Source organism: Castor canadensis, chromosome 8 (assembly GCF_047511655.1).
Source record: "Castor canadensis chromosome 8, mCasCan1.hap1v2, whole genome shotgun sequence".
In the NCBI taxonomy this organism is placed as follows: domain Eukaryota; kingdom Metazoa; phylum Chordata; class Mammalia; order Rodentia; family Castoridae; genus Castor; species Castor canadensis.
This window is the reverse complement of record NC_133393.1, coordinates 149,043,193-149,058,411: the sequence shown is the minus strand read 5'-3', so window position 1 is coordinate 149,058,411 and position 15,219 is coordinate 149,043,193. Positions and strand designations below refer to the sequence as shown.

At 45.1% G+C, this 15,219-nt stretch overlaps 1 protein-coding gene across 3 annotated transcripts; it reads left to right on the top strand.

Moving 5' to 3' along the window:
* Positions 1-22: 22 nt before the first annotated feature.
* Positions 23-13,762, top strand: Josd1 (Josephin domain containing 1). 3 transcript variants are annotated; one of them, XR_002212995.2, is made up of 6 exons: positions 190-290; positions 530-1,310; positions 10,114-10,242; positions 10,483-10,677; positions 11,732-12,023; positions 13,222-13,762. XR_002212995.2 is itself a non-coding variant. In XM_074084506.1 (5 exons), the coding sequence occupies exons 2-5, from the start codon at positions 1,126-1,128 to the stop codon at positions 11,829-11,831; spliced, it is 609 nt and encodes a 202-aa protein (XP_073940607.1). In that variant the 5' UTR covers positions 23-161; positions 530-1,125; the 3' UTR covers positions 11,832-13,762. The 3 variants fall into 3 exon arrangements, 2 of the variants coding, with proteins under 2 accessions (XP_073940607.1, XP_020029403.1); XM_074084506.1 differs by lacking the exon at positions 190-290 and adding an exon at positions 23-161 and having other exon boundaries at positions 11,732-13,762; XM_020173814.2 differs by having other exon boundaries at positions 11,732-13,762.
* Positions 13,763-15,219: the final 1,457 nt, after the last annotated feature.

The window sequence follows — 15,219 nt, the reverse complement described above, 5'->3', positions numbered from 1 at the left end:
CCAAAACTGGCTCAGCAGATGTACGGCGGCCCTACTCCAAAGCCGGCGCCGCTGACGTCAGGCTGACGTCAGATGTGACGCCGCGGCGGGGAGGGCGGGGTCGTCGCGGGAGGGCGTTTCTGGAGCGCGCGCCGGGCGAGAGCTGCCGACGTCGGGCTTAGGTACGCGCGCCCGCCCGCCTGCCCGCCTGCCCGCCTGCCCGCCAGCGCGCGCCCCAGGTGGCGGCCCGAGGCGGCGAGGGGGCGACCGGCGGGGCGACGGCGAGCTGTGCCCGCGGGGCAGGGAGCCGGGTAAGGGGAGAGCGAGAGGGCGTCTAGGCTCACACTCACGTGACGGCGGGGAGGTCGGAGTGGGGGTGGCGAGCCGGGTGGGCCCGGGCCGCGGAGGGCGAGGCGAACGTCCGGCCCCACCCTCGCGGGCCTGCCGGGCTAGCGCAGTGCCTTCTCGCGGGCAGGGGCCGGGCACCCCGCGTCCCTTCCTCGGTCCGCTCGGTTCCTCGCCGAGCTGACCGGAGTTGTCACCTCCGCAGGCGACGTGCCGTGTCCACCTCGCCACCGCGCCCGAGGGCATGGAGGGCTGCTCCCGAGGCCCCAGCGCGACCTGCGACCCCACGCTGCCCGGCCCTCGGTAGCTGCTCCAGTTGTGCATTTTATCCACCACCTAGGCACTGTCTTCTGAGTCAGTGGCGTCGTGATTGGAACGAAATGGAAGAAAAGGAGCGATGTGACCAGTTCCGTTCAGTCCAGTATTGAGGCCTAGTTGGCATTTGCAGAGAGGAAAAGACTGAAAGGAAACTGGGTTTTTTTTTTTGAAGGGGGGTGGGAGAGGAGGGTGGGCAAAGGGCGAACAGCATCATACATTTTATATGTTTTTTTTTTTAAATATCTGCACTTTGACAGTAGTAGCAAGATAAACTAAAAGTTATTTTTCTATTGCAAAGAGAGAAGAGGTGGATTTTTTTTTCCTCTTTTGATTCCAACCTTTTCTCCCAGTGACAAAGCATAAATTATTGACACCAGAGAATAGGGTGGACCTCAGGAATCCAGAAAAGACAGCAACGTACATCTTCCTCAGGAGGGAAGTGTGGGGTGTTTTCAGCCCTCTCTGGAACCTAAAACGAAAAACATGAGTTGCGTGCCATGGAAAGGAGACAAGGCCAAATCTGAATCCTTGGAGCTGCCCCAGGCAGCACCCCCCCAGATCTACCATGAGAAACAGCGCAGGGAGCTCTGTGCCCTCCACGCCCTCAACAACGTCTTCCAGGACAGCACTGCCTTCACAAGGGAGACACTGCAGGAGATTTTCCAGAGGTAGGCAGCCTTTGGCAACTTGATGCAGTTCTGAATTTGCGTGGGTGGGGCAATGTCTCAGGTACATAAGCCTTCAAACCTGCAGGAAAGAGCTAGATGCTGCCAGCAGGCAGAAGGGGTGTAGGAGTATAACACCATTTGTGGGCCACTTGCTGTGGAGTGGCCTCAGTTGTGTGATCTCTCGTAATCTGCTTAACAGCCCCGCGGAATCCATGTTGTTCTGTGCTCTTTCCATTTTGTCATGAAGACAGGGTTCAGGGAAGCGTGTTAATTTATCCAAAGTAACATAATATATTTTGAAGCCAGGATTGAATTCAGATTTGTATCTCTGCTGTTGGCTGCTATGCTATAATGTCACCCTCTCAAGTCTTGCCATCAAGGAGTTCACAATCTAGAAGGGGACAGGATTTGTCCACATTTGGTCATTTGTCACCAAAGGTGGGACGTGATGGGTACCACAAGCAAGGTGTACCCATAGTGGTTAGCTTTTCTGTGAGGCCATGTGCTGGCCTTGGTGCTTCTCATACATTGTTTGGTGTGGCCCTCCCAACTGTTATTTTACTGATAGAGAAGTGGGCGGAAAGGTCAGGCAATTTGTCCAAGTAGCTTCTGATTAGCAAGGCAGTGATTTGGAACTGACTCCAGGCCCCTCCCTTTTGTACTTTATTTTAAATGGCTTTTCTGATCTACTTAAAACAGATATCACCCCACATATAGATCTTCTGCTTTTTGCTCTTTGCTTTGGTTTCCTAAAATTTTTTTACCAGATGGGCAAATGATTATATATATGAAGTATGCAGATAATTATATTATACTGAGGCAGGATAAAGGGGTAAAAATGGCCAGGTATGGTGACATATACCTGTAAACCTGGCACTCAGGAGGCTGAGATAGGAGGGCTGTATAGCAAGACTCTTATCTCAAAATAAATAAGTAAATAAATAAATAAATACAATTCCTTTACCAAAGGCCTGGGTAATTAGTTCTGCATTATCTGGGTGGACACAGCAACTTTGGCAGTGAGCTCATCTAATCATTCCAACTAGAAAGGGTTGACTTCCTCAGTCCTCAGGGCAAAGAAAGCCCAAGAATTCTTCAAACTGTAAATATTGACCGTTCCAGAGGACCTTTTTTGATTCCCTTCACTTAGAGATGAATTTACTGCTCCACAGAAATGTGAATTACAGCTAGAATCTACTATTTCCTGAGATTTGTGAAGAATAGACGTGGACCATTTACCCTGAAAGAACCATAGGCCTTCTCTTAAAAAATTGTTTTTGTGCATAGAACTATGGTGTAATTCCTTTCCAATGCCAATAACCAGAATAATGTCTTTACTTTAGCAGAGCAAATGTGTCATTTGCATCATGGCCATTATCTGGCAACAAGTAGAGTTCACCTTCAGAAAATGGGGCCCTAGGAGGTAAGATAATGTATCTCAGATCACTAAGTCATGATAAAAAGGAGAAAGGACCAAGCCCATTGAACCAGCCATTAATATTTCTTACATTCCTACTTGGATATTTGTGATTTGTTTCCACATCTTAAACTTAGGGATAAGGAAGGATTCACTGCAGGCACCTGCATGTGCTTGGTACCTTGTAATATGCACTAATGATCCTGGAACAACTGTCAGTGGTGATGCTAGGAAACTAGCACTCAGTTTATTTGCTGTTTCACCCACTGGTAAAGAAACATCACATTCTGTGTATCCTCAGGTAGACACATTTTTGTTTCTACAAGTTTGGCCCCTGATTGACAACGGGAACAGTCATGATGCCATCACTAATTGATGTACAGTTTGTGCAAAGCACTACTTCCAGCCTCCCTTGTGCTATTTGAGGTCTTATACTGAGCTTAGGAGGTAGACTCTGTTCTCCATTTTTTTCCAGATGAGGAAATCGTGGCCCATGAGTTCACAGAGATGTTTTTGTTTCTTCTTTGGCAGTACTGGGGTTTGAACTCAGGGCTTCATGCTTGCAAGGCAGACGCTCTGCTGCTCGAGCCAGAGCACTATTAATGGTAATATTTGAATCCAGACTTTGTGACTTCAGGGCCTGCCTCCTAATTGCTTTTGCTGCTTGCTGCAGACTAGAAAAGCTTGTCAGATATCATAGCATCAGTAGCTGTTTGCCCTGATAGCTATTAAAGGGGGGAAGGACTGGGGGGCCTGGATTATGATCATGGAGTGTTTGTGGGTAATAGCAGAGAGTCTTTCAGAGATGTTTTCCCTGAATGACAGATGCTGATTATCTGCTAAACACCCACATTGAACCAGGGTCCTTTTCCGTTTGAACCTTTCACAAATCATACTGCACTCCTGCATTCCGTATCAGCACAGTATAAAGAACCACCTCTGAGAAAAGCAAGCCAGTACGTAGAGAATTCCAGAAGTGAAGTTCTATATAGAGTATTTTTATTTGAAAAGATTCTGTGTAGATAGGTAGGAACAAAAAAAAAAGCGTGGAAGGAATCCAGAGGAAAAAGCAAAGGGAGAAGAGGTGAAGGTGAGAACATGGAATTTTCTAGACAAACATTGACTGTGGTGTGCCAGGCACTGGGAGGCACTGGATAGGAAACAAGCTGAACAGGACATCTCCAAGCCGTACACTGAGCAGGCCTTGAGAAGTGATTCAGGTGAAGTGAAAGCCGTGGAATTTGGAGCAATTTAAAAGTGAAAAGATGTTCTCTTCACATCTTGACAGAGAGGTAAAGCTGACAAATTTAACTAGGTAATGTTAGGTTCAAAGACTGCAAGTTCTATGCTGTTTTGAAGATTTGGCTAATAAGTGGTAGAAATGGGAAGAAAATGTTGGTAAGTGCTGTTTAGTCAGAGGAAGTTCATCTTAGCAGGTGAATTTTAGTTAGATAAAAGAGGAAAAGTAGAAAAGTAGGGTGGGGTTTCAATAGTTGTTGGCATAAAATGACTCATGCTTGGAACAGAAATGAGTAGGAACTTAGAACTGAGTTAGTTAATGACTGGTCAGCAACAAGGGGACAGGAAAGAGGAGTCAGGTATACTGAGCTCAGTCCAGGAGAAAAGATCAGAGACACTGGGCAAGTGTCACCAGTGTGTATGCATATGTGTGAGGATGTTTGACTGAATACGTTTCACATATATGTGTCTAAGCTTTGGAAAAAAGAAGAATCATGGAAGTCAAATGATGCAGTATCATTTTATGTATTTTCTTGGGGTTCTGGGGATCAAACCCAGGGCCTCATGCTGGCTGGGCAAGTGCTCCACCACTGAGCTACATCCCTAGTCTGTAGTATTTTTGCTAGGTTGTTTTTAAGATGCTAAGGCCTCAAACATTTTCACTATACTCTTCCCAATTTTTTACTGGTTAAATGTTAGTGCAGCTAGTGCCCAAATAGAATAGCTATTAAATTCTGAGCCAAACATGGTAGTTCACATTTGTAATTTCAGGTTTTCAGGGCGCAGAGACGGAATCAAGGTTTAAGGCCAGGTCAGACAAATTTAGCAGGAGACCCTATCTGAAAAACAAACTAAAAGCAAAAGAACTGGGGCCGGGCACCACTGGCTCATGCCTGTAATCGTAGGTATTCAGAAGGCAGAAATAGGACTCTCGAGGTTCAAAGCCAGCCTGGGCAAATAGTTTGTGAGACCCTATCTGGAAAATACCTAACACAAAAAAGGGCTGGCAGAGTGGTTCAAGTGGTAGAGTGCATGCCTAGCAAGTGTGAGCCTTGAGTTCAAGCCACAGTGCCACAAAAAAAAGAAAAGGCTGGGGATGTGACTCAAGTAGTAGAGCTCAAAACCCTCAGTTCAATCCTCAGTACCCCCACAACTCCCCCTCCCCCCAAATCTGACTAAATGAAAACTAGCTTAGTATGGGTGTGTGGGAAACAGTAATGAAAGTTGGAAGGAACAGAGATTAGGGATGCTGGTGAACAACCAGCATTCTGTACAACAAAGGCTAAGTACTCCAGCTTCTCCATAAGGTCCCTGAAAGGGAGCCACATTTAAAAGTGTGGTGACTACAAATGAAAAAAGCTGCTGCGTATTAACTCCTAGGGATTTGGATAGTTCATCCAGGGGCTAAACAAACTCATTATTAATAATAACACGTATGGAATACTTCTGTGATTGACACTATAATCTGTGTTTTATTTAGAAACATCAGGAAATTTTAGGCTGTATTTTGTAATGTCTCATTTCCTTAAACCTGGTAAAAGAAAATAGAGAATTAAAGGAGAAAAAGAATCTCCATCTCCCTTTTAATTAAAATCCAAAATCATCACCATAGCCAGGCACAGTAGTAACCATGGGAGAGGACCAGGGACTTACCTGAGGGTGTGGACATTAGTGGAGGCCTGGATACATCCCATCTTGGATCTCTTAAGATCTCCCAGCTCCAACCTCTGACTTTGAGGAATTTCTGTGGAAATCAGTAAGACAGTTCTGAATAGGAATTTGCCAAGGAGTCTCAAGAAAACTTTCCATTGGAATCAGTAGGATCCCATGGAGTGCAGTTGGACCAGTGTAGCAAAATATCCAGAGAACAGTTTAGTATTGACTCACATTTAGAGGTTGAATCCTGGGTCTGTCACTAGCTGTGCATAACTGCAAATTACTGTAACCTTTGCACTTCAGCTTCCTTATTTACTTTGTCTCAAATTGTTGGAAGAATTGAAGGATAAAACCCTTGGAAGCAGCAAACCCACTGGGCATTTGATTACTGTTAAAGTAAAAGCAAGTACTTAAGTTGTGGTCACCACCCTCTAGAATGGCATGGGAACTGTTCTCAGTATTTCCTGTATTGATTGGTTTGGACAGCGTGTTTATTCACTCAATTGCCAATGTCTAGCTGAGGGATAACAGTAAAAGAGCTTCATGGATTTGCTGTTGGATGTATGTAAAGTGGGTTCTTCAGTGTTCTTCAAAAGTAGAGATCTTGCCTATTTTTACAGATAAAGAAGCTGACCTGAGGATTCAGTGTCACAGTTAGTATTGATGGAGCTTGGATGTGAATTCAGATGTATGTATGGACCTCCCAGGCTCCCTCCTTTTTCAGAGAGGAGTCAGGAAACATACCATGGAAGAGATAAAATGTGAGGTGGAGCTTGAAGAGGCTGTGGAATTTGGCTTGGAGCCAGAAGAAGTATAAAAGAGGCCACATGGTTGTGGGGCTTGAAGTGTGCTAAGCCCCATGAGAGAGCAGTGGTGGGCTGAGCAGAGCTGGGGGATTCAGAGGTAGCTAATCAGGCAGTTAGCTCTACTGTCCAGTTTTTTGTTGTTGTTTTTTGTAGAAGTGATTGAAATGATGCCTTGGTGAACATGGCAGGAACATTCAGGCTGAATGTCAGGAGAGTTTGGAAGCAAGGAAGAAGAAGTTTAAGAACTGGTGTCCAGGTGTGAGGTGAGGGACCTCCAGTTAGGGGAAAGGTAGTAGAAGGAAACAGGACAGGATTTGAATCTGAGATATGAGATGAAGGCCAGGGAACAGAGATCCTTGGAACACCAGTCCTTAAGAGCAAATGTTTGTATGGTGGATTGTGTTTGGAAACTGAAGTGTATTATGTAACCCCCCCTTCCTGGAGGCTAAAGATGAAGAATACATATTAGGGACTCCCACAATACCTATAGGAAACCAGTCTACTTGCTTAACTCCAAGTCTCCCGATAAGGAGCATAGAACCAGGAGCATTGCTTCAACATGTGAGGTAGATAGGGGGAGGTAGAAGACTCAGCACTGTCCGTGAGGGAGACTTCTTTCATGTACTGGTCAGAGACTTCACGGAAAGGAATGAGAGGCTACTGAAGAGTGGGTTGAGGGACAGAACCTGCTAGAGCTTGAGTTGAGCCTTCAGAGAAAACTGCTTTCTCACAGTGGCAGTGGGGAAGAGAGCATTTGTCCTGTGAAGCTGTGTTTTAACCTCAGTCCTCATGGACTCAGCTGGCCTTCTTCTCATAGCAAGCTCCCACTGTGACTCTTGGGTCCCCGCTATAAGACAGCAGCATGACTTCAGTATCACATGAATCCAAATTTGAATCCTCGTTCTGTCATTGGTAAGTGCTTATAGACAAGTCAGCTAAACCTCGGGTTTTGACTTGTGAAGTAGAAATCATTTATACCCTCACATGTTTGTTGTGAGGATTAAATGCACACACATTAAAGCATCTATTATAGTGCTTAGCACTGATTTTTCAATAAGGGGTAGAACCCTGTTGGATTCTTCCATCTGCTGTGGCTATAGGTAGCTAAGCCTTATCTTACTTTTAAGAAAACTGATATTTCTAGAGGAAGAGATATAATAAAAATAAATATAGAGAGGATTCCAACAAACATTGTTTGAGCATCTGTTTGTCATGTGCCAGGCTCCCTTTAGTCCCCAGCAATATAGTGTTGAGTGGACAAGGCCACTGCTGGCCTGCTAGTGTGGAAAAACAGATGAGAAAACATGAACAGCATTAATAAAGGTGGATATATGAGGAAATGACTGAGAAAAACTTGAGGTTTGGTGGTCAAAAAAGGCCTGTGTATCACAGTAACATGAGACCTAAATAATGAGTAAGTAGTAAAGCAGGTAACTACTGATGGGAAGAACATTCCTTACAGCAAACAGCAAGAAAGTGCAAAGCGAGAAAGAGCCTTGAGTATTCAAGGAACAGAAAGAAGGAAGAGGGGTACCTTGCAGAGGTGATAGAGGAGGTCAGCAAGTGAAGTAGTTTACATTGCATTTAAGTGCTTTGGGCAGATTGGATGGTTTTAGGAATGATAAGAGTTAGTGTTTTATGTTTGAAATACCAATATGTGGCTGGTTGGTGATATGGCTCAGTGGTAGAGCACTTGTGTGACATGCATGAGGCCCTAGCACTGTCTTTAAAAAAAAGAACAGAGCCAGGTGCCTCGTGGCTCATGCCTGTAATCCTAATCACTTGGGAGGCTGAGATCAGGAGGAATGTGGTTCAAGACCAGCCTGAGCAAATAGTTCAAGAGACACCCCCCCCTCCCATCACCAAAATAACCAGACCAAAATGGACTTGAGGTGTGGTTCAAGTGGTGGAGCACCTGCTTTGCAAATGCAGAGTCCTTAGTTCAAACCCCAGTCCCACCAAAATATATGTATATATATCTGTATTGTTGCTATGTATGAAGTGGTTTTTTTGTTTTGTTTTTTGATGGTATTGAGGGTTTGAACTCAGAGCTTTATGTTTGAGCCACACCTCCAGCCTGAGAGAAGTTTTATAAAACATTTTTAGACTTGACATCCTTGGCCTAAAGTCTGGATTCCCTCTGGAGATGGCACTTTGCAGCCTCCTGGACACCTGCCCTCCTTTTGTCTGAGGAACTTCCCACATTTCTTATCCTCCCTTCCCTGGAAGGCCAACAACATGCTAACCCACCCTTCAAGACATCCTTATCTCCTGGCTTAAGAAACCTATGCTAGTGAAATAGTAGGATTGGAAATGCCATCAGCATAGGCTTTGCTTGAAAATGGAATTGCCAAAGAGACCTGCAGAAAGTGGTTGAAAACTGGTGGGCTACCCAGGGCTGCAACTGAGTTTTGTTTGTCTGACACAAAATTTGCTTTTTGTTGTTGTTGTTTTGTTTTGTTTCAATTATTGTGGGTTTTTTTTGAGACAGAGTTTCACTTTGTCATCTGGGCTGACCTCAACCTAGAAATCCTCCTCTCTCAGTCTACTGAGTGCTGGGATTGCGGGCATGCACACCAGACCAAGCTGTTTTCATGTTTTTTCAAATTTTTTTTCACGTACTACACACATACATGTTTGGAATGCCTTTAGCTAGTTCTGCATCCCAGTTTAACACAGGCCTTACTACTAGTTTTTATTGCCTTGCTTCTCACCCCAGTTCATGCATTTGTGTTGCCTGCCTGGTTCATTATATGCTTTTGAGTACTTAATGACTACCAATGTGCAAGCCTTAAATGGAAAGCATTTAAACTATAAAAACCAGGAGTGGCAACAGTTACTACCCGTGTAAGTGAAAGCATCATATACTGTCTTCCAATGTTAAAAACAAAAAGGCTTACCAGGTGTCGGTGGCTCACACCTGTAATCCTAGCTACTTGGGAGGCAGAGATCAGGATGATTGAGGTTTGAAGGGCAGCCCAGTCAAATAGTTTGAGAGACCCTATCTCAAAAATACCCAACACAAAAAAGGGTTAGTTGAAGTGGCTCAAGTGGTAGAGCGCCTGCCCAGCAAGAGGCCCTGAGTTCAAACCCCAGTACTGCAAACAAACAAGGCTTCTATCAAGGCAGGAAGAAAGGCCACAGCAGGCTGGGGATTTCATGAATTAGAACATTCTTTATGTCCATTCACTTTACTGTACTCAAACTTTCTAAAAGGAGGCAGGTGGATTCCACCCCTCCTAAATCATTGTTCCCTGTAAAAAGAGGTAATCCCGAGCTGGTGGAGTGGCTCAAGCAATAAGAGCACCTGCCTAGCAAGTGTGAGGCCCTGAGTTTAAACCCCAGTGCTGCCAAAAAAAAAAAGAAAAAGAAAAAGAAACTAATGCTGGTGACTCATGCCTATAATCCTTTTGGGACCCTATCTTGAAAAAGGCCATCATAAAAGGGGCTGGTGGAGTGACTCAATGTATAGGCCCCGAGTTCAACCCCCAGTACTGCCAAAAAAAAAAAAAAATGTAATCCCTAGGGCAGCTGGGACCCAGAGAACAGAATACTTAGAAACTGATAGAACTATACTTAGTCGGGGAAGCCAGTTTCCAGGCAAGTGGTATGAAGTACTCTCTGGGCTGGAGAGGTCAAGCAGACTAGCAAGTCTCAGCCCTCCCTCCCCTTTTCACATTTGTAGGTTGTCTCCAAACACCATGGTGACACCCCACAAGAAGAGCATGCTGGGAAATGGGAACTACGATGTGAATGTCATTATGGCAGCACTTCAAACCAAAGGCTATGAAGCTGTTTGGTGGGACAAGCGCAGGTAACAAGAACCAGGCTTGACTTGATGGGGAACAGCAGGTCACTGTGCAAGCTGTGGGTGCCTCTCTCTCTCTCTCTCTCTCTCTCTCTCTCTCTCTCTCTCTCTCTCTCTCTTTCTGTGTGTGTGTGTGTGTGTGTGTGTGTGTGTGTGTGTGTGTGTGTGTGTTGGACAGGGTCGGGGTGGTGGGGGGACCCTTGAAGGTTGGCTGCCTCAGAGCCTGACCCCATTTCTCTTCTGCAGAGATGTCGGTATCATTGCCCTCACTAATGTCATGGGCTTCATCATGAACCTGCCCTCCAGCCTGTGCTGGGGTCCACTCAAATTGCCTCTCAAAAGGCAGCACTGGATCTGTGTTCGAGAGGTAGGAGGGGCCTACTACAACCTCGACTCCAAACTCAAGATGCCTGAGTGGATTGGAGGCGAGAGTGAGCTCAGGTAACCCCCATGTGTGGCCAAGCTGCTAAGCTTCCTCATTTGGTACACTGGAGGATTTGATTATTTGACAAAGGAAATGAAACTCCTGTGTCCTTGGATTCTCTCCCTGCCTTTGAATCACAGGATCTCAGACTTGACTGACCTTCATCACGACTTTTGTCCCTTTGTTAGGCATGTTCCACAGCCTGGGATATTGGCCTTCTAGTCTATTGGGGCTGGCATTGTCATGTTCTCTTCATTTAGACAACTGGAACCATGTTATTGCCAGTTCAGAGAACGGAAGACAAACATCCAGGCCACAGAGGGCTAACTATCCCTGGGTCTAAAGAAGTTTTTTTTTTTTTTAAATCATTAGAATACTTTGTATATTTTTTTGATTGTTTTTTGTTCTGAGCCAGCATTTCACTATGTAGCCTAGTCTGCTTCAGACTCCTAAGTGGTGGAATTATAGGCATATGTGACCATGTCTGACTTGGTGTATACTTACATTTTTTGTTATTTTTTTGGTGGTATGGGTGTTTGAACTCAGGGCTTCGTGTTTGTTAGGCAGGCGCTCTACCACTTGCACCACGCCTCCAGCCTTTTTTGCTCTGGCCTTTTTGGACACAGGGTCTCATTTTTTGCCCAGGCCAGCCTAGACTTCATTTCCTCTAATTTATACTTCCTGCCATTGCTGGGATGACAGATGCCCATGCTACCGTGAACAGTTTTTTTCTGTTAAGATGGAATCCTGCAAACCTTGATATTCCCAATCTTAGCCTCCCTAGTAGCTAGGATTACAGGTGTGAGCCATCATTGCCCAGTCCACTTTGTGTTCTGTTCATCACAGAACAAGCTACTATTAGAGCAGTATATGAGAATGAGCAGAAATGAGACTAACTGAACAGACAGAGCAGTAACCAAATGTGGAACCCTCCAAAAATCAATCATCACTAGAATGTTTTAGGATTGTGGAAGGTATAAATGATAAGGGTTCTGGTGAATATGTAGCCCCAAGACTGGAATTTGCCACTCACCAGCATTTCATTTTCTCTCACTATTCCTTTTTGCTTAGGAAATTTCTAAAACATCATTTGCGCGGAAAGAACTGTGAACTCCTACTGGTGGTACCGGAAGAGGTGGAAGCCCGTCAGAGTTGGAGAGCTGACGTGTAGCACAGTTCTACCCAACCTGCCCCTCGCTTCAGCCCTCCAGCCTCTGTGACGTGCTGTGGCCTCTACGTGGGTCTCTCTGGCCACTTCCTGAACATCTCATCGGGTTTCCCCTTCAGATTTGCCAGTGCAATAGGACAGATGAGTGGACTGTTACAAGAACCACCCAATGTTGTATGTGCCTGGGGAAGGAAGGTAGGAATTCCAAGCAAGCCATCAAAAGCCTTTGTTCTATTTCAGAGAGAGGAGAGGGAGGCAAGATGGGTCCTTGCTGACTTTCTCCTTTCTATAAGGACTTGACACAAGTTCTGCTGGAGTTGTCACTGCTGCTCCAGACTCACAGAGAGGCTACTTCCTCTTTCCTCTCCTGTGGCACCAGGGGTTGCAGAGCCCAGTGACTGGCTGGAAAGACCCAGAGCATAAGCTCTCTCAGGAAACTGTCTCCAAAACCCAGCAGTGGCACCACGTGCCGCCTGCAACCGTAACACCATCCCTTCCCCCATTTTTAAGGTTGGTTTATAGCCAGCTTTGGAGTTTTATAGTAAAAAGTTCTCTAAATTCCAAGCCAGGTGTTTGAATCCCACAATATTCTAATAAGATAAAGGTAAGATAGATACCTAAGAGAATGTGGCTATGGCCACATGGGGACAATTGGGGTGGCTTTTTTCACTCCAGTTTTGTCCCTACCATTTCACTACATTGATTCAGGAGGCTCTGGGGCAAAAGACGAGGAAAAGAGACAATTTTCCCAGTTGATCCCCTCTGGAAAAATAAAAAAAAAGTCTACTCTTGATGTCAGATTTTGCTAATTTGAGCCAGAGTTGAGTGAGGAAAGTGATGTGAACATACGCTTCTCAGTTTAAGAGCAGCTAGAACTGGTAAGTCTTAGATTTGGAGGCTGTGACTGTAGTGACAAGGAGCAGAGCCCTCGAGTGAGTGGTGATGTACATTGTTAGAGGACCTGGGTTGTCGTCTTCATGCAGTTTCCTTTACTGATCAGCTGAGGATTGGCCCACCCCCTACCTCTTGAAATACCTGTAAGCCACTTTTCTCCTGTAACTTTGGAAAACAAAAAGAGAAAATAAGTATCCTACCATAAGTGTCACCAGAGTGGCTGTGGTTGCCTCAAGGCAGGTGGGCAGGCAGGGGTGACCTGGCCAGCCCTTATAGATGCAAGGTCTTGGCAGGTCTGAGACCTGCCCCACTGGCCAGACGTCGCTCCAGCAGCAGAGCCAGCCTGGGGCTTGCATGTTGATCCTGAGCAAGCTTAATGGGGGGAGGCTGGGGCTTTCTCCCCACTGTGACAGCAGTGCATGTTTACACCAGCACTTTTTCTGCACATGTATCTTCAATCCAACAAGGCCCCACGCGGCTACTCGTTATGCTTTCTCAGCAGCTGGCCGCAGTCTCTTCTGCACCATTTTCTACCCCAGACCTGCTTGGCACCACAGGGAGCTCCACTCCTGCACAATGACATTCCAACAACCACCAGCCAGAAGTTACAGCCACCCTTGCTGATTGTCACAAGCAGGACCTTGGGTCTGTTGGCACCATCGGTGTTAGTAAGCCATTTCCTGGGAAGAGGAAGCTTCTCTCCATCAATCTGCTTGGGACCGTGCAAATTGCACTTCAGCGTCCCATGCACGTGGAGTCCATGAGCCAATGGGATATGCAAAGACGCTAAAACATTTCAGGGCTGGTTTCTCTGTTCATATCCAATTCTGGTGCTTAGGAACAGGGACCCATGCTGATGCCCAAGGGCAAAAAGCCCCACTTCCTTTAAGGAAGGGGGCAGGTCTGACCCTGATGCCCAGAAAGGGGCAACCCTAGGCTTTGTTTTCTTGCTTTTATCCCCTTTTTTTCTGTTGGCCTTGTGCTGGGTTTGTTTACAAAAGATGTATTTTGTTTAACCAAATATTAAAAATGGAAAAGTCTGTATGTGCATTTCTGTCTGCCTGAGTTCTATATAGTAAGTCCACCTCACTCATAGATTTATTACATGCAGTTTTGACCAAGTATGTAGTTAAAAAAAATTCAGAAACTTCAAACCAAAATTTTAATTTCCATGCACATATTACACAGCTCAGTTGATATGGACTCAGTCCCCCATTACTGTTGGTTGTGCTTAAATCTGCTTCCCTGCCCTTCATGTTGGAAAAATATGCCTCCCAAAAGCAAGGTATAAGTTAGGGCAATCTTCCCAAGCCAAAAAGAACATTATATGCTTATTTTTTTGGTGGTTCAGGGCCTCACACTTGCTAGGCAGGTGTTCTACCACTTGAGCCACTCCACCAGCTCAGTGTGCTTAATTTAAATGAAGCAAAGATCTTGCATTTGTTGAAAGGCACCTTTCTTTAGCAGAAGTTGGGCAGCACTTTGGGAAAAATTAATCAAGCATGCGCAGTACAGTACTGACCTCTATGCATCCTGAGCATTTGTCAGCACTGGGGTTTGAACTGAGGGCCTCACATTTGCCAGGCAGGTGATCTACCACTTGAACCACTCACTCCACCAGCATCCAGAGCATTTGTGATTTTCCAATGTCAGTGTCTTTGGAACCACATACCCATAGATAAGATACCAAGAGTCTACTGTAATTATGTAAAAGGGAAAGAATGGGATACTGAAGGATCTATTGTAATTATGTAGAGAAAAATACTAGTATGATGTTGCTTTAAAGGGAACTCATTACTATCATAAGTCACCTTTTAAAGATATATTATGCTCTAATCAAACTTCTTACCTAAAAAAATCCAAATTCAAAAACATGCCCCTGAGCTGGGAATGGTGGTACATGTCTATCATCTCAGCACTGGGGACAGAGGCAGGAAGATCACAAGGCCAACCTGGGCTACATAGACTCTTGTCTTCAAAGTCAAAAAAAAAAAAGGGGGCCACTGAGGCACTTTTCAGTTTACCTTAATTTACAAAAATGCTTTACAACTTGAAAAACCCATACACTAAGTACAGCTTTTTACCTCCCTGATTGTTGGCTGTTTTTCTCTAGTTAACAAGTGAAAGATCCTGCACCTTAACTTGGTGCCCAGACTCCCTATAAGTGCACAGTAGGGCCCTAATTCAGAGGTTACTTTGGCATCCAGGTTCAGCACTTAACTGTGAGGCCTTGTGCAAATTACTTAACCTTTCTGTTTTATCCTCTGTGATAGGATTAATACTGCCTCTTAAATGGCATAGCATTTTGGTAAATGTTGCACATAAAAGGCTCAGTACGTTTGATGCTGAGCAGTTTCTATTAAAAAAAACCTGCAAAGTTCAAAGACCAGGCTGCATTTGAACTCATTTAAAAACAAGGTCGCAAAAAGGTTCCACAGACTGCAAGTACACAGTCCTTTGCTGGTGGATCTGAAAGTGATTACTTCAGTTTAGGGCA